The sequence below is a fragment of the Bombyx mandarina genome, chromosome 16 (assembly GCF_030267445.1).
Source record: "Bombyx mandarina strain Sakado chromosome 16, ASM3026744v2".
Lineage (NCBI taxonomy): Eukaryota > Metazoa > Arthropoda > Insecta > Lepidoptera > Bombycidae > Bombyx > Bombyx mandarina.
In genome coordinates, this window is record NC_143222.1 from 2576260 (window position 1) to 2602440 (window position 26181).

Genomic DNA, 26181 nt, shown 5'->3' on the forward strand with positions numbered 1-26181 from the left:
AACATTTCAGACTTTTATTTAAAAAGAGTATTTATTCACTTCAAGCGAATAAACGAATGACGCGTCCTTAAAAATAACTATCTACATTAGCGCGTCACGAAACGCACAACGTCCGATCGTCCTTGCGGCAAAACGTCACAGCGACACAACGGGATCACTCACAAACAGGGCTAGGGTTGGGAACCGATTCGATGTCGAAGCTCGGGCCGAGGTCGTCACTGGCCTCGCCGCGGCTCCGGGGCCGCTAGAGGATGTTGAGGGTGATCCGGCGCTCGTGGATAGTGTCGAGGTGGTGCGTCTTGACGGCGCGCGTCGCGTCGAAGGGCGTCCGGAAGGCGACACGCGCGTCGCCCGTCGGCTGCCCGCGCTCGTTGTACCGCCTTATCACGTCGTCGTGCGACAACTCGAACTCCGAGAAGAACTGCAGGATCTCGTCGATGGTCGCGCGGAACGGCACGTTCTCCATGGAGACGACGCAGCCCGGCGCGCCGAAATCTTGCAGCGCCGGGTCCTGGTCGTCTTCGCGTCCGTTCTCGAAGCCGCCGCTCCCACCGCGACCGAAGCCGCGTCCTCGCCCTCTGTCAAATCCCCGTCCGCGCTCCTGAAAGCCGCCGCGGCCTCTGAACCCGCCGCGACTCTGATCGAAGCTGTTCATTGACTGATCAAAGCCACCGCGGTGACCGAACCCTCCTCGGTCGAAGCCTCCGCGTTCGAACCCCCGGTTTCCCCGAAAAGGTCCGCGTGGTGGAAATCCACCGCGCATCTGTGCGAAGAACGGAGGCGGCGGACCGTTTCCGAGCAACGAGGGCTCCGGCTGCTTAGGTCCCTCTAATGCCTCTTCGACGACACTTCGCGGGACGAGGTCTACCGTGATGCGGCAGCCTTCGAGGTCCTTTCCATGTTTTGCCGCCGCCATCCTCGCTTCTTGAGCCGAGCGGAATTCGCAGAAGCAGTCTCCGGAAGGCAATCCGTTGGTGTCGAGCATGAGATGTATCCTCGCCGGGACGGCTCCGGTGTCCGCCAGGAACGTGACGATGGTGCGATCTGTGGCGCCGCGGGGGAGACCCTTCATAAGTACGCAGTCGAGTGGCGCGTCGTCCATTTCCGTCGAGATGGCAACTTTGGGTGCCGGGATCGACGTTTCTGCTCGAGGCTGGAACTGCGGTCGTTGTGCCCAGTTCTTGGCGGCCGTGCGAGGATCTACAGAGCCCCCAGGGAATCCGCTGAACTGCGGCGATCCGAAAGCCACCGGCGGGAACGACTGCGGGGGAACAAAGGGTGGTGCGAAGAACGGTGCAGGCTGGACGGCGGGGGGCAAGTCGGCGCGGCGCTGGCGGGGGTCGCGGGGCGCGGGGGCTGTCTCTTCCGCATTATTCTCTGTGTTAACCTGTACATTGGACATTTTTTCATTTTGTGATTTTACCTTTTCGAATTCCTCAGTGGACACCGAAACGCAGGTTGCTTGCCGTCTACCGAAAATGCACTTTTCTTTCCGCTCTAGAGCGAGTCTCGCATCCTCGTTCTTTGCGAATTGAACGTAGGCGATTTTTGTGCGAGAAACGCGGCAGTCATTGATGATTATCGACGTGAGCGAGAAGTCCCCAAAAACCTTCATTATGTCGTGCTCTTTTACGAAATTAGGCAAGTCCGAAAGTTTGAGGACGTTGAAAGGCGGCTGAGAGACATCTCCGGCCGTTTCTGTAGTAGCGAGACTCTGTTCTTCATCGTCGTTGTCGTCTCGGTAAGGCAGGAACGAGTCGACGGCGGTCTCGTAAGTCTCGTCATCCAAATCCTCAACGATCACCTCGACCCCCTTCAGCTCATTGTTTTTACGTTGTAACGCGAGGAGCTTGGAGCGCGCGTCGCAGAAGCGTACGTAAATTGTACCGGTCCGACGACCCGTGTTGTCGTTGATCATTTTGATGCCGTGCTTGTCGATCATGAAAGGGAAGAAACGCCGCACGTCGCCGTAGCTGGTGTGGTTGGGCGCGTTTCTGACGACGAGACAACAGCCACGCTGCGGCTCATTATCGAACCGTGAAACGCGACCGTCTCGCCTGTAGCCACCGCGCGTGCTCCCCCCGCGTCCCGCACTCATTTTCCCCCCTCCGTTGGCCTGATCACCTTGGAACGCGTTCGGGTTCCGCTTCTTGCCAAGTTCCTGAAGCTTGTTATAAGCGTCCATAATATCGGGATCAGTGAATCGATGTGTTTGAATGGATTCGTTACCGGAACTTAGCGGTCCGTTTTGCACTGTTTGCGTCGTCCCCTGAGTTACGGGAGCGTTTATATTATTTTTTAAGCCAGGCAGTACTGGCGGCATCGTTGAATCTCCCGACGGGGTATAGTCTGACATCTTCTCTTGAGCATTGCCTGGAGACCGTCTGTCGTTGCGGCGGTCCCGTGATCGACGAGACGAGGACCGGTCTCTGGAGCGGCTCCGATCCTTCCTATCTCGCTTGCGCCCTCTTCGTTCCCGACTGCGACTTCGGTCACGGCGCCGGCGTTCCCTCGAGCGAGAACGATCCCGACGATCCCGCTTCCTTTCCTTCCGATCGCGGGATCTGGAACGCGACCGGGATCTGCGTTTGTCTTTTTCGCGGCTGCGTTTTCTATCGGTTTTTTCTTCCTCTCTTTCATCATCGAATTGATCGTCTTTATTATTGCTCGGACTGATGAGGGGCGGCGGAGGCTCAATGACGGCAGGTTGAGGAATTTCTTGAGGATTTCCTAGACCCGGAATCCCGAAATTGGTGAGCGAGTTGGTGCCGAGGGCTGCTGAGAATGGTGTCACGGTGGGTAGTATCGAACTCGATTGAACAGCCAAAGAGGAAGCAGCTAAATTGTTTTGTGGGACGTTGATCGTTGGTACCGCGGAAACAGTAGGTGCTGCAGTGGCAAGACTGAGGAGAGGAACATTCTGACGAGCGGTCTCTATGACTTTGTGCATTTCCGAACGGGAACTAAGTAAAAGTTTCACTTGGATTTCTTTGATTTTTCCACCATCGAGCATCATGGCTTGACGCGCATCTTCATCGGTACTGTAAAAAAAAGCGAACTTGTTACTATTGTGCAACAAACATGTTCCGACAGTTAATTGCAATTCGGACAATTGAGCGATCTCACTAGTCATTGAAAACGTATAACGTCTCAATAAGAATATTAGAATAAGAGAATTAGATAAAATAATATCAAAGGGAAAGGCTATTAAGTTTTAAGCGACATTTTTGCAACTTCATAGGAGAGCCATTCAAGTTTAAAATTTGGAAAAAATATCATAACAAAAAACACTTCTTCAGCTATTTGAATGGGGTAAACTTAAAGTTCAATTAAAAATGTCGAACTGTTGATGCTGCTAATACCAAATAAAAGGGACCTTTAATCACAAAGATAAATGAAGCGTATTAAACAAAATGTCGCCTAACCCGGATAGCATTTCAACCCTCGATATACCTACTGTATTTCTCTAGTTTTAATTCGACTGTAAACGCTTAATAAATACGAGGGTATAACGTTTTCTGGATTTGAACTATTTTATGTACATTCTATTGTATATTAATGCAATTTATTCATGTCATCTCGGATTCTCCCGATCCACTAACGGTGCTTCTAGGTACTTCAAGCACCGGTCACCGTTCTCGTCGAACCCGTCGCTTGCGACGAAGGGCTCGACGAGTAAATTAACTTTCAGACACAGCCCACTGAGTTTCTCGCCGGATCTTATCAGTGGGTCGCGTTTCCGATCCGGTGGTAGATTCTGCGAAGCACTGCTCTTGCTAGGGTTCGTGTTAGCAACGTCGTCAGGTTTGAGCCCCGTCAGCTCACCTACTAGTTAGGGTCACGCTGGAATAGCCTCTCTAGGCTACCAGTTTAGGTAGGAAAAAAAAAGCAATTTATTGTGTATGTATCAATAGATGTGTTTGAAATCTAGTTCATATATACCTAACTATGAATTTCTAGGTAAAACGTCGTCTAACGTTAGTATGAATTCGATAGATTTGACACGCTGTACCAAAGATCAATGATTTCAGAATTCTCGATGCTCTATTTTTATAAGTGGCCTGTAACCGTTTTCGACGTCAGAGTACCTACTACGAACCAGTCAGTTCCGCTACCACACCTTGAGAAATAAGGCTGAAGACTTACTGGCATCGTTATTACAGCCTACCCTACAAGAAACGCTAGGTTGACTCTGTAATTTAAAAGACAAGAAATAAATACACTAAATTAAACAAGTCTATGTTTTTATTTTCATTTGACTAAGGGCATTTAAAATGTCTAACTTCTTTAATTTTCATCAATACCGGCGAATTCGGCCAGCGAATTATCGACCTGAGATTTAACCGGTATTTTTAGTCATACATAAGTCGCCGTGGCCTAAAGGATAAAGACGGCCGGTGCATTTGTGTTGAGCGATGCACCGGTATTCAATCACAGGCGGGTACCAATTTTTCTAATGAAATACGTACCCAACACATGTTCACGATTGACTCCCACGGTGAAGGAATAACATCGTGTAATAAAAATCAAACCCGTTATAATTTGCGTAATTACTGGTAGTAGGACCTCTCGTGAGTCCGCGCGGGTAGGTACCCTGCCTATTTCTACCGTGAAGCAGTAATGCGTTTCGTTTGAAGGGTGGGGCAGCCGTTGTAACTATATTGAGGCCTTAAAACTGATATCTTTTTATTTATTTATTTTTTATTGCCTAGGTGTGTGGACGAGCTCACAGCCCACCTGATGTTAAGTGGTTACTGGAACCCATAGACATCTACAATGTAAATGCGCTACACACACCTTGAGATATAAGTTTAAGGTCTCAGTATAGTTACAACGGCTGCCCCACCCTTCAAACCGAAACGCATTACTGCTTCACGGCAGAAATAGGCGGGGCGGTGGTACCTACCCGTGCGGACTCACAAGAGGTCCTGCCACTAGTAACAAATATCTCAAGGTGGGTGGTGCATTTACGTGGCTCCAGTAACCACTTAACACCAGGTGGGCTGTAAACTCGTCCACACATCTAAGCATTAAAAAAAAACAAAAAACAAATATAGTCAATTTTACGTGGATCTGTAAAACATTAGCTGTGCCACTAGCTACTGCCATCAACATTAGTATAGAATACATACAGAAACTAAGGTCAACAACCTCAGTGCTGTAATTTTGGAAAACCAAATAGATAAACCCCTAATAAACGTAATTTGAACTAGGTACTGTGGCGTAAATACGAGGTGGCAAGACTGGTACAATGCCACAGTCCAGGGGCTGCGACCGCAAAGTAGCAAAAAAATTAGTAAAAATCACAGATTTTAAGCAAATAAGTAGGTACAAACATCCAATACCTATTTTGAAAATTTTATTTATCCCATTATTTAAATAAAATTAAGTGACAACGTTATTAATTTCTAATGAATTTGCTACGGGGCCTCAGATTATTTATCTATTCCGTGGCTGTCGCGCTCTTCACCTCAGAATACATGACCGCTTCGTGGCAGATGTGAATAGGGTGGTGGTGTTAGAATCGAAGTTCGTAGATTTTTCCTAGTAATCCGAGTAGTCTTTAATATCAATGATCCACTAACTAACCCCACATCGCACCAGCCCGCAAATTTTATAAAACTATAAAATTACGGTAGTAAATATGAGACCACAGAAACTGATATTCTGATGCTATTGCAATTTTACAATATTATAACTAGGTCTAGAGGATTTTAGTTTATCACCTAATTATGTTTCTTGTATTAGAGCAAAAAAAAAAACATCTACAAAATATAGAATTTCGGATACGGATACAAGGTCAGGCACTTTTTTTTTGTCCTACTTAAGCTGATGATAGCCTTGAGAGGCTATGTTAGCGTAACCCTAACGTGTAGGTGAGCTCTCGGGGCTCAAACCAGGAGGCGTTGCTGGCCCTAGCAAGAGCAGTGCTTCGCAGAATCTTCCACCGGATCGGAAACGCGACCCACTGAGAAGATCCGGCGAGAAACTCAGTGGGATAGGTCAAGTTCAATAGGTTAAAATATGATAGCCTGATCTGTTTTACTTGTTTGAGCTGTGTTGGTCGGAGACCAGCCTGAGTTTAACAATTCTAGCAGCATCAGTGTGGAGTATGAAGTTGGAACAGCGCCCCTAGCGGCAAACGAAGCATTCCATACAAATTTGAGTCAACTTTTACGCGATCGGTTAGTTAAAAAACTAGCACTAAGCACATAACCCGGAAAATGAATGTAATATGGCGGTGTTCTGCCTCCGCATCTCGTTGCCCCGCTCGAATCGTAATTAAAAGCTATGAAGTCAACGCAGCATCAAAATGGGAAGCCTAGTATACTTGTATCCAGCGATACGACAATGCCACTGTTAAAGCTAAGGAGACCAAACTTTTCCAAGATTTAAAAGAACTTACTTAGCATGCACAAAAATGTAACAAGGAAAATTTATAGATTTTCGTATTTATTGGTATCGTTTACCGGTTAGAAGCATAGTTATTTTATTATCATTAAACCCTTTAACGGTAAGCTTCTAACGGTAATATTTTTTGTTTTCTCTTTGTTGCAACAATCCATAGTTACATAGGTACTACTATAAACAAAATTGAATTTGTTTGGTGGTCAGGCTTTTACTACTCAACTACTCGGCTGAACATGAAATTTTGCAAACACGCTATCACGTGCACATTTAATGACATACTACAACTTTCATTTAGGAAAAAAAACTAATATACCCCGAGATATGTGTTTTCGTCACTGATGCAAGCGAAGTCGGGTATAAAAGCTAGTTTAATATCATTTACTGACAGTAAGTTTTATTAGAACTAAAGGGTTCTCATAATGAATTAAGTGACGCGACGAATCTAATATAACAGCTCAGATCACGTGTCATGAAGTTGAATGTCTCACTTGTATTGTGTAACAGCAGTCCTTCAAGCCCTAAACTAATGACGGAAGGTACGATACGAAAGGTTATCGGCCGACTAACGGGATCGATTCATAATTAAACAGTGAACGAAATAACGATTATGATTATCGGAATCCATATATACATCAAAACATACATGCCGTCCAGAGACAAGCAGTTAAAGTCTCAATAGTAGAGCTTTTTTTGTGTAAGGCACGAAATCAGGGAGAGGCGAGAGGGGAGATCGGGATCAGCTCTGCAACCGAAGCGCGAGATTCCCGTGGATGTCTGATCGATGGAGTCGTCGGCAGAATTAGACGTCTGCCATCTCTGGTAGGCGTCCAGCAGGTATTACTTGGGTTCTGGGATATCGCGCAGGATGAGAGCCTGCTGGATCGCAACACGATACAGCATCAACCGGTCGCTCTGTTGTTCGATGCTCGTGAGTCGATACACAGTGCCGTGCGACCTCTGCCTCTCCGATCGTCCGGGATCGCATTGCATCGGGAAACCGCTTCCTGATCAGGGAAGATCATATGTCGAGGCCTAGACCAACATTTCCTAATACAAAATCATAATAATTTATCTATAGTAAGCCGAAGAAATATATAATACTAGAGAATATATTGTAGACCATGCGGGTAGATACCAAAATTCCGACTATTTCTATAGCTAAGAAATAATGGATTCCGGTATTAAGAATTTCAAACCGAAATACATTACTGCTTTCATATTTTTACTGACTCGGTGGTGCAGTAGTTATCGCTCCTGACCTGTTGCACCGAGGGTCGCGTGTTCGATTCCCACATCGAGCAAACGTTTTGTGATGAACAAGTTTGTTTGCTCTTTGTCTGAGTGTTTAGTGTCTATGTATGTATATATTTAAACAAACATTAGTACATCTGGTACACATAGCACAGGAAACCCTAAATTATGGCTCGATGACAGTGCGTAATTTGTTCCCAAATATTGATTTTAAAAAAAGGGGGTGGATCGCCGTTATACTTACATATCTATTTGAGAATTCTACTTTGTATTTGGAGGTAGGAGGTATCATTCGCGTTGTGATGTGTACTATGAGCCCTGTTAACCGCTTTAGACTAGTGGTCCGTGAATACGTTCCCTCACAGATGTAATAACCAAAATGTATTGCACCCATATGCCACGGACCTGCTTTGTCTTCAAATTGCCTCTTTCAAGCTTAAGGCTAGCTATTATATTAGTCAAAATAGCAAACATTTGACGCATCTATCTAATCTATCATTTTCCAACAAACCAGAACGTGCGACACTCGCGTGTGTTAACAACCTTGAATCCGTATCCGAAATTCTATATTTTCTAGATTATTCTTTTCCCTCTAAATACCAGTAACGTACGTAGGTGATAAACCAAAATCCTGCTAACCAAACTAGTTTGTATTCACCAGCTAGTTGAATAGCTAATTAAAAGCCTCAAGAATTTCAATGAGTGATGAAAATACTAAAAGTCCGCCCGCATGTTGAAAGATATATCTGTCCCAAATGCTTCTGCCGCGACCTTAGCCAATTTCCAGCAGTTTGCAGGACTTATATTACAAGATGAATGCATCTTCCGGGGTCTAACGAATATTTTATATATAGCAACATCGTAACTGCAGCCAGGATCTGAGTGTTTTTTATCTAGTTTTGGCAATATCCTTAATAAACATTTCACAAAATAAAACCTAAATATGATAGTGTTTCAGTTCATACATCTAACTCAATGCAGTGTCAATGTGAAATGTTGCAGCCGCGCTGGTGACCTTCCAGTAGGCCGTCCGTTCCAAGCCCAAGCTATTGCTGTCAATGCCACTTATATTGACAGCAATAAAATAAGATTTTGACTTGGGTGTTTTTCCTCTAACCTGAGTGGTTAGTGGGAGCTATTTAACGTTCTCGATAGCGTAAAAGTTAACTCAAATTAGTATGCAGTTGGAATAGCCCCTAGTGGCAAACGTAGGTAAACGTTTCAACTCTATAAATATTTGAGTTAACTTTTACGCTATCGAGAACGTTAACTCGCACTAATGACACTGCACAAGCAAGTATCTTACACGGTAAGGTATTTTTGATTCAAGAGAAAATAAGAAATAATATTTTCTGCGCGACTCTATTGGATATTCTACAGGAGACAACAAATAACTACCATTGAAGTTTAAACTGAAAACTGGATCAATATTAATTTCAAAATAAAGTAGCCATTAATATTTTAAAGATGTAGTCTTGCTATCTCTTTCGCGCGTCTCCACATTACGTACCATATATCGAGCATAAATTTTAGAGATAGCTAGCAACCTACCAGTTGTGTAATTTAAAATTATCCTCATTATGACGCTGGAAAAGTACTTCCACGAAAATATATTATTACATATTATTCTTGCTGTTTTCAATACAAACTCTTTGATGAAGCCGTAAAGTCAATATTTCTCATTTTATACCCACTATAAACCGTCGAAAGAATTATATACAAGTTCGCAGAAGAGTGCGGCAGCTGTTAATCCAATACGATCGATACTTCCACTCCACGTCTCGAGAGTAGCGCGTCATACAAGTTGTGATGATGTTGTCTATGGACTCGGATTCCATAAAATAAATAAAAAATAATAATGTAGGCTACAATTGAATCCCTTCGGTGAAGGTCAAGGGGCGACCTAAAGAGGCTGAGGCCGAACAGCGCCCTACCAGCACTTTAGCGCGTTGCCAAGGAGTATCATTGTGATAAAAGTGCAACCGGTTGGCGGTGTATCGCGTCCCGACCCGGCAGGCTGGTTCTGGTCCAGCAGAGTAGTCCGGGACACCAGCGGCACCGTCTGGGCGGCCTGACGGGCTGCCGTACCGACACGGCGGACGTTTGAGAACCTCCGATTCGCCTCGAAGACTCCGTCGGCCGGGCGTCCTTGGGGTGAGCTGCGCCGTCTGGTTGCAGTGTTGACCGCGGTAACCCCTTACCTCATCCGGGTTCTGACCTCGGAGGGGATCGGACGCTTGGGCGAAGAGTGCATGGGAGTCGTTTAGTGGGTAGAGTCCTGAAAACATTCTTGGGCCCGCGGTCTCGCAGTCGCGGACCAGTCCCACGTACACCGCGCGCCCCCTCGGCGCGGGGACCTCGTAGGAGCTTAGGCCCAGCCCGAAAGAAAAAAAAAAGCAACAATTGAATAGGTATATAGAATGGTTAGAATTCGTTTTTCATTCATTCGATTGTCTCCACGGCTTTTTTGTTGGCTCAGATTGGCCGAATAGCTAATGACACGACTAATGCTAAGGGTTTATCAGCGCGAACTATCAGTAATAAATGCTGCAGACAGCATTTTCACGAGTTTCTTGTCTCAACTGCTTTGGATTTTTTTTTCTTCCTTTGCTGATAGCCTTCGAAAGGCTATATCAGCGTTACCCTAGCGTGTAGGTGAGCTCTCGGGACTTAAACCGGAGGTGTTGTTAACACTAACCCTAGCAAGAGCAGTGCTTCGCAGAATCTACCACCAGATCGCAAACAATGGGAGAAGATTCGGCGAGAAACTCAGTGGGCTTTGCTTTCGAATAAAATTAAATAAGCAATAGAATCCACTGTACCAATACAAACATTATGTTAAGTAAGTAAAATCATGTTTCAGTGTTCAGAGTTTTTAGACTTAAGAAGTTTTGTTTCAAGTTTGAGTTTTTGTTGCAAGCTTAAGAAGTTTAAGTGTTTTGTATTCGTTTATTGGTAGATTTTGTTTTTTATCAACCGAATTATGAAGCTTACAAAATTTATTCTCTTAAGGAGCTCTTACGTTTAATGTGTCATGATTGTGATATGAATAGTAATAATGGATAACTAAAGAGAATTGCTTATCTACTCTTTACTTATGAAATTCTATCTAAATAAGTACCTATCTGTTTATTTTACAATACATGTAGGTATAAAGAGAAGAGTGCCAAGAGTGTTAAGACAAATTTTCGAAACACACAAACTATCAAAAAGACTAAATAACCTCGTTTAAAAGCCCCAATGATAAAACTGGCTCTGAAGTCGAAGCCGCAGTATTAGGACACACAACATGGCATATTACCGCAATTCCGTTGTAACTTACTCTTAGCAATCCAAAGGAGGCATTGAGATCCTTACAACATAAACATACATTCTTGATCTTGCACACGATCTGTCGCTCGTTGTAGACTTCCAACACACGTACCCATACCCAACAGAATTAACCCCGACAACTCTTCACGCAGATTCACGTAACGTTCTGTGTGCTTAGTGTGGCCCCCCTAAGGCGCCCCTAGCGTCAAACGTTCCAACTTCATACAAATTTGAGTTAACTTTTACGCTATCGAGAACGTTAAAAAACTCGCACTAAGCACACCGATCCTTTGAATAACCAATGGAACATATATAATATCTACTATCTAAGACTAGCAGTCTCGTCTATTATTCTATTCGGTTTCTCTGGACAGCATATTGGTCGAACAAAATGTTTTTATGTTATGTTAAAAGTTTATGCAGTACATTCGACGATGATTTTAAATAAGCACAATAGTAATTATTTGCTTTGCAAAATCGCTAATCATCTATCTATTCATCGTTATTACTCGCTAACAGATAATAATATGAAAACAAATTAGAAACAGTGTTACTCTTCATGGAGAATGAGATCGTTTCAAGAATTCCTTTTGAAGAAGTTCTTTCGTGTAATATTCCTTAATGGTTCTCAAATTTTAAAACAAAATCATTTTTTATATTATGATTAATTAACATTCGCGCAATTTAGCATTTTCTTCGATTTTCACGAGTTTTACACTTAAAACTACATTTACGGTTATGTGATATGTTATCATCATTTTCAATATTAAACACAAAAATAAATTCTAAAAGTATCAATCAATATCAGAGTAATATAATAGTTATATACCTAAGTTCCTTCAATAATTTAAAGGAGACTACTGTTTTAATTTTCATTAAGTTACCCTGAGTCATTTGCCGTCTACGGTTTTACCTCATATGCTGATCCACCAGTCGCTCCTGCATGATCGCCGAAGTCTGCCATTTCGCGTGGATTAAAATATATCTACAGATTTACCGCTCTATTAAGGAAATGGACCTACGGTTTTTCCAATCTTTCTTAAGACTGCGAAAAGGACTATAATTACTGAACCGATAGTCATTTACAAATAAGGGTGTACTAATGATCTTAAGTAGTTGAATTAGAAGAAAGCTTTTCAGAGCTACAGATTTATAATCTCTGTTGATGATTTTGATGTTGTCTTCATAGATGGTGTGATTTTAAGGTACCAATACCATAAGGTATGGTTATTGGTAACCGACAACGTACCTACCTATCCTACAAATTCATCTCAAAACTTTATTAATCTTTTGGAAGAGTCATTTGACCTAAGTCCTAAGCTGCTAGACATATCAATTCTAGAGGCAAATATTAATTTCCTTCTGTGTACGAAAATTACGACAAAATGATTATTGGTCCAGTAGATAATCATTAAGATTTCTGCTATCAGTTTCCTATAGTTTTGAATACATTGTCTTATCTGAATACCAGATATTTCTTACGGATAGTTCTACAGTATCCAAATATTTTAAAGGTTAACACGTCTTTCGATGCTTATTTCATGTCACTGATGAGTTTCTCTTTCCACGCCGATACCAGTGCTTCAGTGTAAAGTAGGTAGACAAAAATTTAAATTCCATCGAATTAAAATTTTCGAATTATTGAACAATTTTCGCTACAATAGAAATACTATGGTGGGTGGGTAGAACCCTAAATAGTATGATTATTGGAACTCCATGAGGGATGACGCCACCTTTTTCAGCCACGTAGTTCTGTGGACTTCGAGCTATTAGTCGTTTTCTATTTGTTTTATTTGCGAATTTCCGTGTTCATTTGAGAAGGCTCTCCTTATCGATTTATTTTATTATCCATTAAACATGCCTGTTCGTGGAATCCGTTAAAAGATGATGAAACTTTATACCAGTCCAGTTTCTTTTTTAAAATACTTTCAAATGATATCATCAGGTTCAGACACTTCAGATTATTTATCAGTAGCTTAGTTGCTTATAAAAAAAACAGTATTTATTTTCGTTACGTTTCGTCTGATATTGGGACATTTAAAAATGAAGAACTGTTTTACATTATCAAATGCAGACCTTGATTTTCAACTAAATTCAATTGTACCTTTCCACAATGTTTGGACGTCGCTAGCCGAGTCGGGGTCGTAGGTATATAGGTACTTTCAAACGAATGTTTTAATGTCTAGATATATTGAAACGCCTCCAACGGCAAGAAGCTATCTTCGGTGATTTCTTATCAACATAAGTACCTACTCGATCGTAGCATTTTCTCTAATGTGTTGTTAATAGTACACCGCAACATACCTGCTGTACCTTTATCTGTCCAGAATTTCGGGTAATTAAACGGTTGTCTGGAAGAGATCGCTTTTAGCGATAAGACCGCCTATTGTACAAATGCTTGTTGACTGTTTTCTGATATTATGTGTTTTGGTGTGCAATAAAGTATGTTCTCTCTCTCACTCTCTCTGTCTCATCACAGAGAACAGACTGAAGGTATAAACTTCAAGTTTGGGTCGTTGGTAACCATTGACGGATAAAAGCAAGTTCAAAAATCACTTTCCTGAATGAACGACGAATTTAAGGGAACAAACTAGAAATTTCCTAAATGAATACACTAATGCTACATGAAACACTTGCAGTTTAAACACAACCACTGAACCAAAGGATCAATAATGTAAAAACCAGACCTATGAAGCCTAGAGAGCATTCTACACTGATACCTAATAGTCAGTTCAGAAATTCATTAGGGGATTAAAGTACCTTCCATTCCTTTAATTAGTCAAGTCATACCTTAGTCAATCACCTTCTCCTTTCGTCGTACGAGTTGCCATATATTTACTTGTGGTAGGTTGTCTCAACAGCCCGCAAGTGAGAATATCATAATTGTATCTATTTTTGTCGCGAAACATTTGGTGATCCAGTATGAAATTTCAGACATTCATATTGCGAAACAGAAATTTGTACCTTGTTTCATACGCATACAACATAAATAAATAATTTCCGTTGGGGGTTTACCATAAATATTTTTATTAGTTCGGATAAGAACATTGTGCTCTTCCAGTTAATAGACCTGCTAACTTGTGAGAATATCCAGCAAATTAACAGGGAATGTGAAGTCAAATTGTCTTTCAAAATGTTGGTGGTCCTCAACAGATCGAAGAAGTACTTCAGACCTATGACGGATACGTCATAGCCAGTTTCCAACTACACTAATCAAAACTGTAGTCTCACAGGGAATATAGATTACATTTCGTAGCCGGGATCCCTAAATACCAGCAATATTGCCATTTGAATCAATTCATTAGCGCGGCTCATCTGATCTAAGGTGGTTAACTTATCTCATAGGCACCACCAACGCGACAGCAATAAGTAGAATGATGGTACCCACCCATGTGGTAACGCTTCTTACCACTAGCAAATCCCGGCTCTATAGTAAGTTCGGTACGTCGGTTTAATTCTCAGAGAATGCCGCTGCTTATTCGCCGGTGTATCCCTTTGTTGCCTTTTAAGACACCTTAGCGCAAGGGTTAAGGTTAGCACAGCGAGGGAAAAAAAAAATCCCACTGTTAATAATACTACTTAAAATATTCTTTTTTTCCTACTAAATTATACCTTTTCGATTATTTGAATTTATGGATAATAATGATCCTTTGCAAGTTTCATTCCAATTCTATTGTGACTGTTCTGAACAATAGGAATGTTTATTTTATATTGTGCATATATTTAAAAAAAAATAGAAGTCCACTAATAGAAACCCTGTAGCGTAATTAGTATTGAAAATACATATAAATATAGACTAGACAATATTTTTATAACAAGGTGGACGTTAAGAACATAGATGGGAGGCTGACGTGCACAATTATCTTATTTGAAAATTATTCTTGCAATCAGATTTGAATATTTCTAACATGGTCTCCTTATGCTCTGTTTAATTTGTTATATTCGATTATCAGTACAACAACTTTTCATGTTATATTGAAAATTTCAGTCAATAACTCATCCATGATGCTATCATCTTGAAATGATGCTATCATCTTTTCAGTGTCGCACCGTCCACCATTGAAACAACACACTATACTTAGAAACACTGTCCATTTGCAGTGCGTTTTCAGAATCTATTACCACCTACCCACCCGACTCTGTAATCTGTTCCTTCCATGTTGGTTCTCGGAGTTGGAATATGGGCTATATTCAATCACTAGGTTAATAATACTAGATGGTACGTCGCGGCTTGGCTGAACTTAAAACATTGACGATGCGCATAGGTCCCGGTAACCTCTATCAGGCGGGCAATAGCCTCAATACCTACCTTTCATCAGCCAGAAAAGAAAAACGCGTTGAATTTTTGATAAATGGAAACCAGCAAAAGCAGACTTCATAGAGCCAATTATATAAAAAAAAAAATTACTCTTGTAGACAATCAAGCATTCGGCGTACTTGATGGTGAGTGGTTACCGTTGCTCCTGGACGTAAGTAATGCCACAGAGCCAGAGACAAGCCGCAGCCTGCCGCATATCCTGTGGTCTCTTTTTGTTGTTGTAGGCAGTGGCTTAAACTCCATATCTGGTACTATATAATTTCGACAATCCATAGATATCACGACGTGAATAGCCTACTCACCTTGAGAAATGAGGTGGATGACTCCATTATTGTATTGCAATAAAAGCCAGCCAATCACTCATCAAACTAGGACGCCTGCTTTCGGAAAAAACAGTATGGTTGATGGTATTTACTCGGGTAGGCTCATAATTACGTCCTTCATCAGATATTAAGCAATTACTAAGCCCTGTGTCATTAATGTTTGAAACATAAGGGTATTCTCAATTGCTATTCCTTCATGGTAGAAAACATTCGTCAGCATATGTTGGATACGTTGCTTGGAAGAATTGGCGAGCATCGAGCATAGCATATCATAAGGCATTTTATTTATGGCATATTTTTTTAGTGTCTTGTTATATATCTGGACCCTCTACCCTTTCCATAAACAGGAAAATGCATCGTACGTATGATGCACCGGTGTTCGAATCCCAGGCGGGTACCAATTTTTCTAATGAAATACGTACTCAACAAATGTTCACGATTGAGTTCCACTGTGAAGGAATAACATCGTGTAATAACCCGCAAAATTTTAATTTGCGTAATTACTGGTGGTAGGAACTCTTGAGTCCGCACGGATAGGTACCACCACCCTGACTATTTCTGCCATGAAGCAGTAATGCGTTTCGGTTTCAAGGGTGGGGCAGCCGTTGTAACTATACTTGAGACCTTAGAACTTATATCTCAAAGTGGGTGACGCATTTACGTTGTAATCGTCTATGGCCTCCAGTAACCACTTAACACCAGGTGGGCTGTGAGCTCGTCCACCCCCATCTAAGCAATAAAAAAAAGCTATACTATACTGACTTTTTATGTGGCGTAGCGTTTTCTTATAAACTAATGACGTAAATAATACAGCTCATATCAACAAAAGATTCAATTTGTAACACGTAAGGACTTTTTCTTGATTATTTTATGATACTTGCGTTTTTTTAAACACTAGTAAAACTGCTTCGCTGCAATTAATTGGAATAACTATTTACTTTAATTGTATTATGTCAAACCTAAAACATAAAACCTGTTTAGAAGTATCATTATCAAGGCTTATACGAATTTAAAGTCAATCGGGTAGTAATCTGCGAACGCATTAATTAATCACGAATGAACAATCAAATACATAGCATTGTCGTTCCTCTTTGTGAAATTCTGGTATTAAAATTAAATAGATAAACGTCGAAATATAACCGATTTAGTGTTGTACATACCCACGAATTATTACGACCGCTAATACTGATACAAACTCTGCTGAAGTTTCTTTCGCATATGATGTAATGATGAGGATTAATATGGTCACAACACCCAGCATTACCAATGATCATAAGTATTTAGAACTATCAAACTATCACAAGTAATTTAGTAGATATGGAGCAGTAGACCGTGCCGGATAAAACCAGAGCGGGGCCCGTGGAAAATGCAAGCAGTGGGACCTTAAACTGCATTCCAAGCATTGGTTGACTGTCTGGTTGGTTGATTGGCTATCTGTGATCTTGGCGGTTGGATATGCTAGATAATGGTGTTTATAATTATAGTACAGTTGCAGCAAGGTCAACCCTATGAGAATAACTATTAGGTGGTGTATTTTTATTGGTGGTTGTTTGGGTAGAGAGGTGGATCCACCTAAGGTTTGGAGCCCGTAGCATTTGCTCCTTATAGCTGTATGGCTAATCCCGCATAGACGAAACCATATAATAATCGTAGTGTAAAGGGCAAGACGTCTGTTGATTCGTAATGAGCAAAATGACTGTGGCGATGTTCAAATTCGGCAAGCAGACAGAGCTAAGTTTTGCTAAGAAATACGTAGCCGAATCCGTAATACGTAATCCGAAATCCGCAGACATATGTACAGATTTCCGCATTTAAATAATCCATGAGAAAGTGTATTGTAAGTCCACACGGGTAGGCCGGCACCTCCACTGTCTATTTCTGCTGGGAAACAATCATGTATTTCGATTTTAAGGGCCGAACATATTTTATATATACAGTACTGTAATTGTCTCAGTGATGGAGACTTCGATCTCATGACTCAGGGCAGGCGATGAAATTCACGAGGTGGTTTTTGTGCTCCGATAAGAAGTCTTGAGTCGTGAGCTCGTCAATACACACTACAAACTAGTGCAACTAGAAATAAATTTTATTTCAGAAGTAGAGGTCTAATGCTATCGACCCAATACAAACAGCAGCAACTTAGAATTAGCAAGACACTTCAAACTCTGACTGACTACACGGCTTTTTGTGAGCCAACATTGGGTTCGAAAGCCACCGTTAAGATTTGAAAAGTACAATAGTTGTAATTTCAATGCAATCGAGACTTGGACCTCATCTAAAGGTGATCTGCGATATTTACTTGGCGATATCTATGGACTCTGGTAAGCAGTTAATATCAGGCCAATTTTTTGTTGAAGGCTTGGTCTTATGGTTGAATATGCAAGGCGCATAATAGTGAGCTGCCACTTATAGTTGGCTTTTCAACCAATCACTTTGGAAGTATTTATGACTATTTAAAATCGAGATAAAATAAGTCGTGTTTTTGCTGAAACATATATAGATACAGAAACGTTCTATATATCGTAAGATACAAGTGAATAGTCTCATTGTTTTCGCGTATCTGGCTACGAGCTTCCGAATCCATAGTGCTGGCCTCGAAATCAATGCGGCTTTATTTTCGAATTTTACGTTTAAACTGGTTTATACCCTCGCCGATTCCGAAAAAAAGAACATTAATTAAATCAGAGTTGTGCTTGTTCAATGAAGTCGAAGTCTTCACCTATAAGCCCTATGCCATTGATGTCCACAAACGCGTTGCAGTTCACTGACGTTCAGCCCGCAACAGTCCGCGTTTTATAAGTTGATACATACATCTTTGCGGACCCATGTTGGGCACAAAAACATAAAATTGGCGGTAAAATAAACAGTATCACGGTATGTCCCTAGAATGCCAATGCCGTAACATTTTTTAACAATATATCAGTAGATACAGACAGAATTTCAGTTTTTCAGTTTCGATTTAGGAACTAAACCACCCTGAAGCTCGGGTCATCGTTCAAGTTAATTTACTCGTCGAGCCCTTCGTCGCAAGCGACGGGTTCGACTGGTAAATTAACCCACTGACACAGCCCACTGAGTTTATCGCCGGATCTTCTCAGTGGGTCGCGTTTCCGTTCCGGTGGTAGATTCTGCGAAGCACGGCTATTGCTAGGGTTCGTGTTAGCAACGTCGTCAGGTTTGAGTCCCGTGAGTTCACCTACTAGCTCGGCGAATCTAGAATAACCCATAGGTTACTAGAATAGGTAGAAAAAAAAACCTGAAGCAATAAATTGGTAGTTCAGACAAGTACTAATATAAAATTAAAATGCACTATAAAATGATATTTCCTCATAAAATTCAATCTTTGTGTATAAACTACTAGGTTTACTTTTCCTTAAGTGTGTGTGTGCAGGCATTTTCAGGCCTTCGTTAAAGATCACTCAGTATGGAAGGTGGTCCAGTATTTGTAGAAATAGTATATACTTGAATAATTTGCTACTCTTTGGCGTAGTTAATGTTTATAAGATTTAAAAGTATTTGAAGATGAATTCTCCATTTCAATCGGTTTGCGACCAATTAATCACGTATTTTAAAAAAATGAAGCTAAGCAAGATTGCCTTCGTCTGATTTATAAATTTAGGTTCAAAATAAAAAGTATTCAATCAGCAAGGTATCACGATTCTCTAAACAAGGAATACTCATATTTTTAAAACTAATAAAGCACGCCTTTATAGCAAGCCGAACTATATGCTAAAATTAGTATACTGGTGATCCTAATCAGTATTTTAGGTCAAAGTAATAAATTTATTATTTGTCATCGGTCCTCGATTCGTGTGCAAATTTTAAAATTAACCGGATGTTTTGCAGTTGTTGAATATTGATTTGAACAATTCCGTTACACAGTCATATACAGTGCTTTGTAATGGGATCGTGTTGGAATGTTGAAAACTAAAACACAACTCAAGTTCTCTTACGAGAAGGTCTCTTCTCGTAAGATAACGTAATTCGCGACCATCATAAATTCGGCCCAATATTGTTGGTTTCCAATATCCGCCAACTTAAGTGGTTTTTACGTATAAACAAACGTGTTATCGGTAACATCTGACCTTATCAACACTTGCGTAGCACAGTAAAACGCGAGGAAGTGTAAGGCAATAAGCGTAAAATATATTGAGCATAAAAACTTGAAAGAAGCAAGTCTTAATCGCGAAATTGTCTGAATATACACTTTTTATCCAGGTCACGAAAAGAGGCCAATTCTATCAACATTGGCCCACGATATTCACGACATAACCTAATCTAACCTTAAAAGGAGGGGGCCTGGAGATCAGTAATACATGTCTTTAAACCTAGTACGACTTCGGTTCTTTCAAAGGCTAGCAAAATAAATTATAAGGTTAATATCTACTTGTACTATACCTTTAAGAGAGAAATAAATATAAGGTATATTAGTGTATTATCACCGACCTTAGATGCGAATCAAGACATCTTGAAGTTGGTCATAATTAGGTTTAAAAATTCTGTTACATAGATGAGAGACAGGTCAACCTCATAAAAAAAACACGTAAATCTCCATGTCGTTTTTCCCAACAGTCGAGATCAGTAACAAAGTAGGTAGGTTGTCAATGTTTTTTTAAAGCAGTAAGCGCACCCAACTCTTACTTCCATCGTATTTTCATGGTACGTCGATGCAACGCGATCACAGATCGTAGGGCCAACAGAAACAATGTCCTGTTTCATTGTTACAAAAAAAATAAGTTCTCGTCCATTAAATAAGATGTTTAGTTCTAATCTTAATATGATCATAAGTTTATTTCAAATTAGATTTTTTTATCGCAAATTAGATTGCGGCCCTAGATACACGTGATGAGCCGATACTAAAATATTTTTTATGTAAAAACGACGTTAAATCAAAGCGCGAAAAGCAAATGTTTAACAATGCGTAAAACGAAAACTGGGCGGGTAATGGGATCATAACATAACAGGATTTCTCTCACTTACAGAACATCAGCATGACGTCACTGTTTATATTCTTGTTTGAAAGTTGTTACCCTACCACAACAATTGAAAGGTTCTAATTTATTAATTTCCTTTTTCTCTTAATTTCTTGTTGAATACCTAAGGCAGATTTTCCATTACAGTAAAAATAAAATTAGAAAGGTTCCTACGCGCAATGGTCAGCGTTATAGCGTTCTCCTAGGTCGATTACACAAAGAAGCAATAGTAATTTTGAACGTAACACCAAATATTCAGCAAATCACACAAATAAAAAAGAACATTAAAATTATTTTTAAATACTCACCACACAGAATAGTATGTTTTAATGTAATTTCCGGTTCATTCAAATCCTTGATGACGTTAAATAGTTACTATAAATTATCATTTAGTAAGCAATAATATATTGGATATTATTAATTACAATTAAAAAAAAAACTATACTAGTATTCTCCCTACTGCTAAATCATTTATGTTCAATACAGATCAGGTAGGTACAAAAAACATCTTAGTATATGGTTAGGTAGAAACTTTTGTCCATAATATATTTATAACTACTTATTTTCTTATATATACTATACTACATTTCTGTGTAAGTAAATAATCCCAACACGTTCCCAATGACAAAAAAAGTAAGTGTAGATTTCAATGCAGATTTTTCGTTTACAAACCATAGATCCCTTCTTACCTTTTCACTCCAGTAAATAGCATTGAAACTTTTTTTTTGTAAAATTGCCAAGAACTGTGTAGCCAAATTAAAGGTGCTTCCTGATTTAGAGATACAACGAATATTGTGAAAACAATATTTTCGGGGTTACGTATATTCATCAAGATAACGTTATAAGCTTATATTTATTTGAAAAAAAGTACATAGAAATAGTTAAATACAACTAGTGAGATCGAAATTGTCGTGTCAATATCTTAAATAATTATATAATTCCAGTCTTTTTGTAGTTGTTTTTTGTTTATAGCTACCTGAAAGCAATGAAAGCATCTCCCAGCTCGCCTCCTACGATGTGTACACCCCCCTCGGGTATCGAAAGGCCCCGAAAGAAATTCCTAATATCCAGAGCGTTTGCCGACCAAGGCAGGTTCTGTAGTCTTATGATGACACTCATGGTTGTTTCTTCTATTGCCTATAACAAAATAAAAAATACCTGTCCATATTTTTTGTATTTCTGGTTTATTGCACTTTATGGTCTACTAATGTTCCTTATCGGTTTGTTGTTAAGATCTCTTTCATTTTTTTTTACTTATAAGCATAATTTGATTTTCAGATGTGTATTAAAGGAATTTCTTAGTTCATCTGGGTGCATTATCCACACATATAAAAAAACCCACATTAATAAATTAATAATTCTCCTGAGGTAACTGATAACAAAATTATGATTCAGTTTGATTCAACTCTTGGCGTTTACTTAAACTGTTAGGTTAAATGCATGTATTTTAAATAAGAAAACATATCACATCGTTGTTCATTGCACCGCATTCTTTCTACCACAAAATTAGTAAGAGCTTGTTTATTTCAGAAAATAATAAATTTCATAGATCGGCTAGACAGGCTGCTTGTTTGTCTTCCTGCGGCAAAGCTATCAGTATCAATGCGTTCAATCATAGCTTAATGAAGTATATATAAGGTAGGCAGTTATTAGAATACACTTAAGACCATGTGCACGCATGCGGTACACAATACTTAAATACCACTATTTGAATGACGCTACCAATCCAATGCCTCCGAAGACCTAACAGCGCTCAAGAGCAGCATATTCGCGAATACATTTAATACCGGATCGCAATCGCGACCCGCTGAGCAAAAATCGGTAAGAAATTCAGCGGGCTGAGATTTGAGTTATGTATCACGTCGACGGCGAATCTCTTGAGTCTTCGAAGATTTTGGTTACCGGGGTCACTCCTATTCTTGCTCCTAGTGCTAAAGCTGCAGGCGTCTAATAACGGTGTTAGTGGATCTATTAGTCGACGGTGACGGACTTCTCAATTTTCATGATCCTTATCAAAGGTTCAGGTGTTTTATTATGAATTTGAGACCCAGATCGTTGTGAAGATCAATACTTTCCCTCTCTTCCGCCCCTACCTGTCTGGTTGCAGGTATACCTGGATTTTCAATAATTGTACAGGGCAGTAAAGAAGAGTATGATCATATTAGATCTTCCGGAGTTGATTTGGAATAATTTGGTGTAAAATTTATTCATGGATTTTATGCTTATATTTTTGTTGTCTTCCTGTTTTATGTTGTACGTATTTCATAATATTAGCTGATATAACACGTAGTATTTTTTACAATTTAACTTTACAATAAAATTTGCATGTGTATCATCATTGGCTAATGACATAATTACAGTAGTATTATTACTTTGGTCTATGTCTTGACCAGGATAACATTGTGTTGGATAACCAGGATAACCAGGTAGCATGATTGTTTTTGTTGCTATCAAAGATTTATTTTTTAATTTTGAAGTTGAGTTGTACTTTAGATTTGTGGTTGAGCTCAAGGCCTACCAGGTGGTAGGTCTTTAGTGAAATTGATAAGATTCCTTTTTTTCCTACAATTACCAGTAAACTCGCAGGGATATTCTGGTTTCACTGGAAGAATTGGTGAGTTTACAGGGATCAGCCTGAGAGATATAGTAGCACTTATCTTAACAAGAGCAGTATTTGCTGAATCTATCAGCTGATCAAAATCAGGCCTTACCAGTCAAACTATATGGGAAACAAAGTGAATAGCACATCACTTTTCACTTAAGAGATTCAATCTCTTCTTAATAATATTTGCCCCAAAAAAGGGTTTCATAAGTAAAATTAATTAAAGCTCATTTTAATATGTATTGTTCAATTTGAATTGGTGAACATTTCAATATCTCATCTTTGGGCTCCATCAGTAATCTATTTTAGTACAGTTTAACAATTAATTAAATTATAGATATAATTTACAATCTTTTAAATGTTAATGATGGTTAATGACGGTTAATGATTTTAAATTATTTTTAATGAGAGTGATGTCTAATAATGGGTTGATAGTTAATGACTCTTGTGTAGCCATAGACATTATAATATGAATGATGCAACTTTTCTTGAGGCGTTGGGTCAAAGTCACCATTGTAATGCAAACTGGTTGAACTTTTTAAGCTATACAACTAGTAGCAAAAGGAAAGGGAATGGAAAAATTAAGTCCAAGCCTTAATCATGCAAGTGGCTCTAAGTTATCAAGACACTGAAATACCAATGTTTTCTAAACATAAACTAGCACGGTATATTCATCATCTATAAATAATGAAGCTGATTGCGAGTCTTTACCTGTATGGGAAAATATAGATGATGCTTGGTATATAATTGTGGACAAATGTCTGTCACTAAAAGCCTGGACTGATTGTGACTAATGTATTGTATGTGATTGAGTGGGTCTCGGTGTGGTGGTTATCGGTTTAAATTAAGCATTGGACTCTTTAAGGTAGCACTACAATCAGGTTAGAACCTATGCTGATCCCGATGGTCACTATGTGAGACAAAAGATAGTTTCCGCTCTCTAAATTGTATTTCTTATTATAAGAAATCTTATATAGTAAAGTAGGTGTTGAAGATTTTTAAAACATTCAACCATTTTTATATGTTACTTATTTTATTTATTTTAGGAATAACATCGTGTAATAAAAATCAAACCAGCAAAATTATAATTTGCGTAATTACTGGTGGTAGGACCTCTTGTGAGTCCGCACGGGTAGGCACCACCGCCCCGCCTATTTATGCCGTGAAGCAGTAATGCGTTTCGGTTTGAAGGGTGGGGCAGCCGTTGTAACTATACTGAGACCTTAGAACTTCTATCTCAAGGTGTGTGGCGTATTTACGTTGTAGATGTCTATGGGTTCCAGTAACCACTTAACACCAGGTGGGCTGTGAGCTCGTCCACACATCTAGGCAATAAAAAAAAAATTAAAAAAAAATTATACATTGTCTTTGATCAAACTGGTCCAACAATCGTACGTTGATAAGCCACAATATATCCTGTTTTTTAAGCTGTGGTAAGAAATTAATTCACAGGTTCACTAAATTCGACCCAGTGTAAAATTATATATTTGTCACTCACCCCGAATAATTCAAAGACTTTTGACTCATGTTTAATAAGGGTTCATCATAAACACCACAATTCTGGGTCAAAGAACCTTACTTTTGCAAAGTCTCAATTCTTATTAATATCGAAACAAACAATAGAAAATTGATTTCAGAGATTGGTGATTACTTATTTGTAACATTTTAAATAATTTTTATCAGTCCCTTTTAGGTTTTAGAACGAAAAACACGCCATCATCGCCCTATTCGCCTTAGCGTCGTATCACAAGAGACTTACCTATACACTAGAACGTAGTGTCCACCATCCCGGTTACAAAATGAAAAACATTGCAAAAACACAACAGTTCACAGAAAAATATCAATAACACAGGAAGATTATGTACGTTTATCATTCAATATTTCCAGGGCGGCACGAATGCTAAAATGGCGTTAATGGCGGTATAATGGCAGTATTGGCAGTGTGACCAGATAAAATTTTACGCACTCAAAGCTGATAACTGGATTAGCTGTAAAACTAAGAACCTATTTGTTTAACGGAAATGTAACATTTTTATTGAATGATATTTAAAATGAGGCTCCTGAAAATAAATGTTTTACTTAGGTAGGTAGGTACCTACTATTTTATACTTTCCGTTATAAATATCGAACTTTTTTTTTCAGTATGGCAAATGCAAATCGGCTTTTTGTACCCATTATTGCCATCCTTGAATTTATTTATTCTTCATTGATTTTGAATAGAAATGGAGTGGAACGAAATAAAATTTGATAAGTAATCGATTAGCATGAAATTCAATGAAATCAAATTTATGGAAACAGGATGAGATGGGATGAAATATAAAAGGGTGAGAATTTACTAAGATTTTACTAAATACTTTTTTTCATTTTCACTTTTATAGATACTGAGTTTTATTGAGCCTCGATTATTACACGATTCATTATTTTTATATTTACCTATTTCATAAATTCAAGGCTAAACTATCTTCAACAAGCGAGTAGGCGAGCTCATGGGGCTCACCCTGGGAGACATTTGCCCTAAGAAGAGCAGTGCATCACTGAATCTACCGCCGGACTCGAATTGCGACCACTCAGAAGATTCGGCGAGATGTTTTTGGGCTTTCACGAGAACGGTGACCGGTGCTTGGAAAGCTTAATAAAAGCTGTGAGAGTGGATCGGGAAGATCGGAATTGACGGTGATATCCGGATAAGACATCGAATCCCGCTGGCAAGTACCAATTGTTCTAATGAAATACGTACTTAGCAAATGTTCACGATTGGCTTCCACGCTGAAGGAATAACATCGTATAATCAAAATCAAACCTACAAAATTATAATTTGTGTAATTACTGGTGGTAGCACCTCTTCGATCAACAATTTTATCGAAATAGTACCTCTTGTGAGTCCGCACGGGTAAGTACCACCACCTTGCCTATTTTAGCCGTAAAGTGGTAATGCATTTCGGTTTGAAAGGTGGGGCAGACGTTAAAACTATATTGGTACGTTGTAACTAC

At 39.6% G+C, this 26181-nt stretch overlaps 1 protein-coding gene across 1 annotated transcript; it reads right to left on the minus strand.

The window, feature by feature from the left end:
* LOC149501223 (uncharacterized) lies at positions 1 to 25290 on the minus strand. The gene is made up of 3 exons (XM_089733579.1): positions 24950 to 25290; positions 21565 to 21725; positions 1 to 3041 (listed from the first exon to the last, which is right to left on the minus strand). The coding sequence occupies exons 2-3, from the start codon at positions 21705 to 21707 to the stop codon at positions 245 to 247; spliced, it is 2940 nt and encodes a 979-aa protein (XP_089589705.1). The 5' UTR covers positions 21708 to 21725; positions 24950 to 25290; the 3' UTR covers positions 1 to 244.
* Positions 25291 to 26181: the final 891 nt, after the last annotated feature.

Excerpts from the sequence above, each read along its gene's own strand:
- LOC149501223 (XM_089733579.1), bottom strand. The coding sequence starts at position 21,707 with ATGAGTGTCATCATAAGACTACAGAACCTGCCTTGGTCGGCAAACGCT. Across the intron at positions 3,042-21,564 it reads GATGCTTTCATTGCTTTCAG|TACCGATGAAGATGCGCGTC; the intron begins GTAGCTATAAAC and ends TTTTTTTTACAG.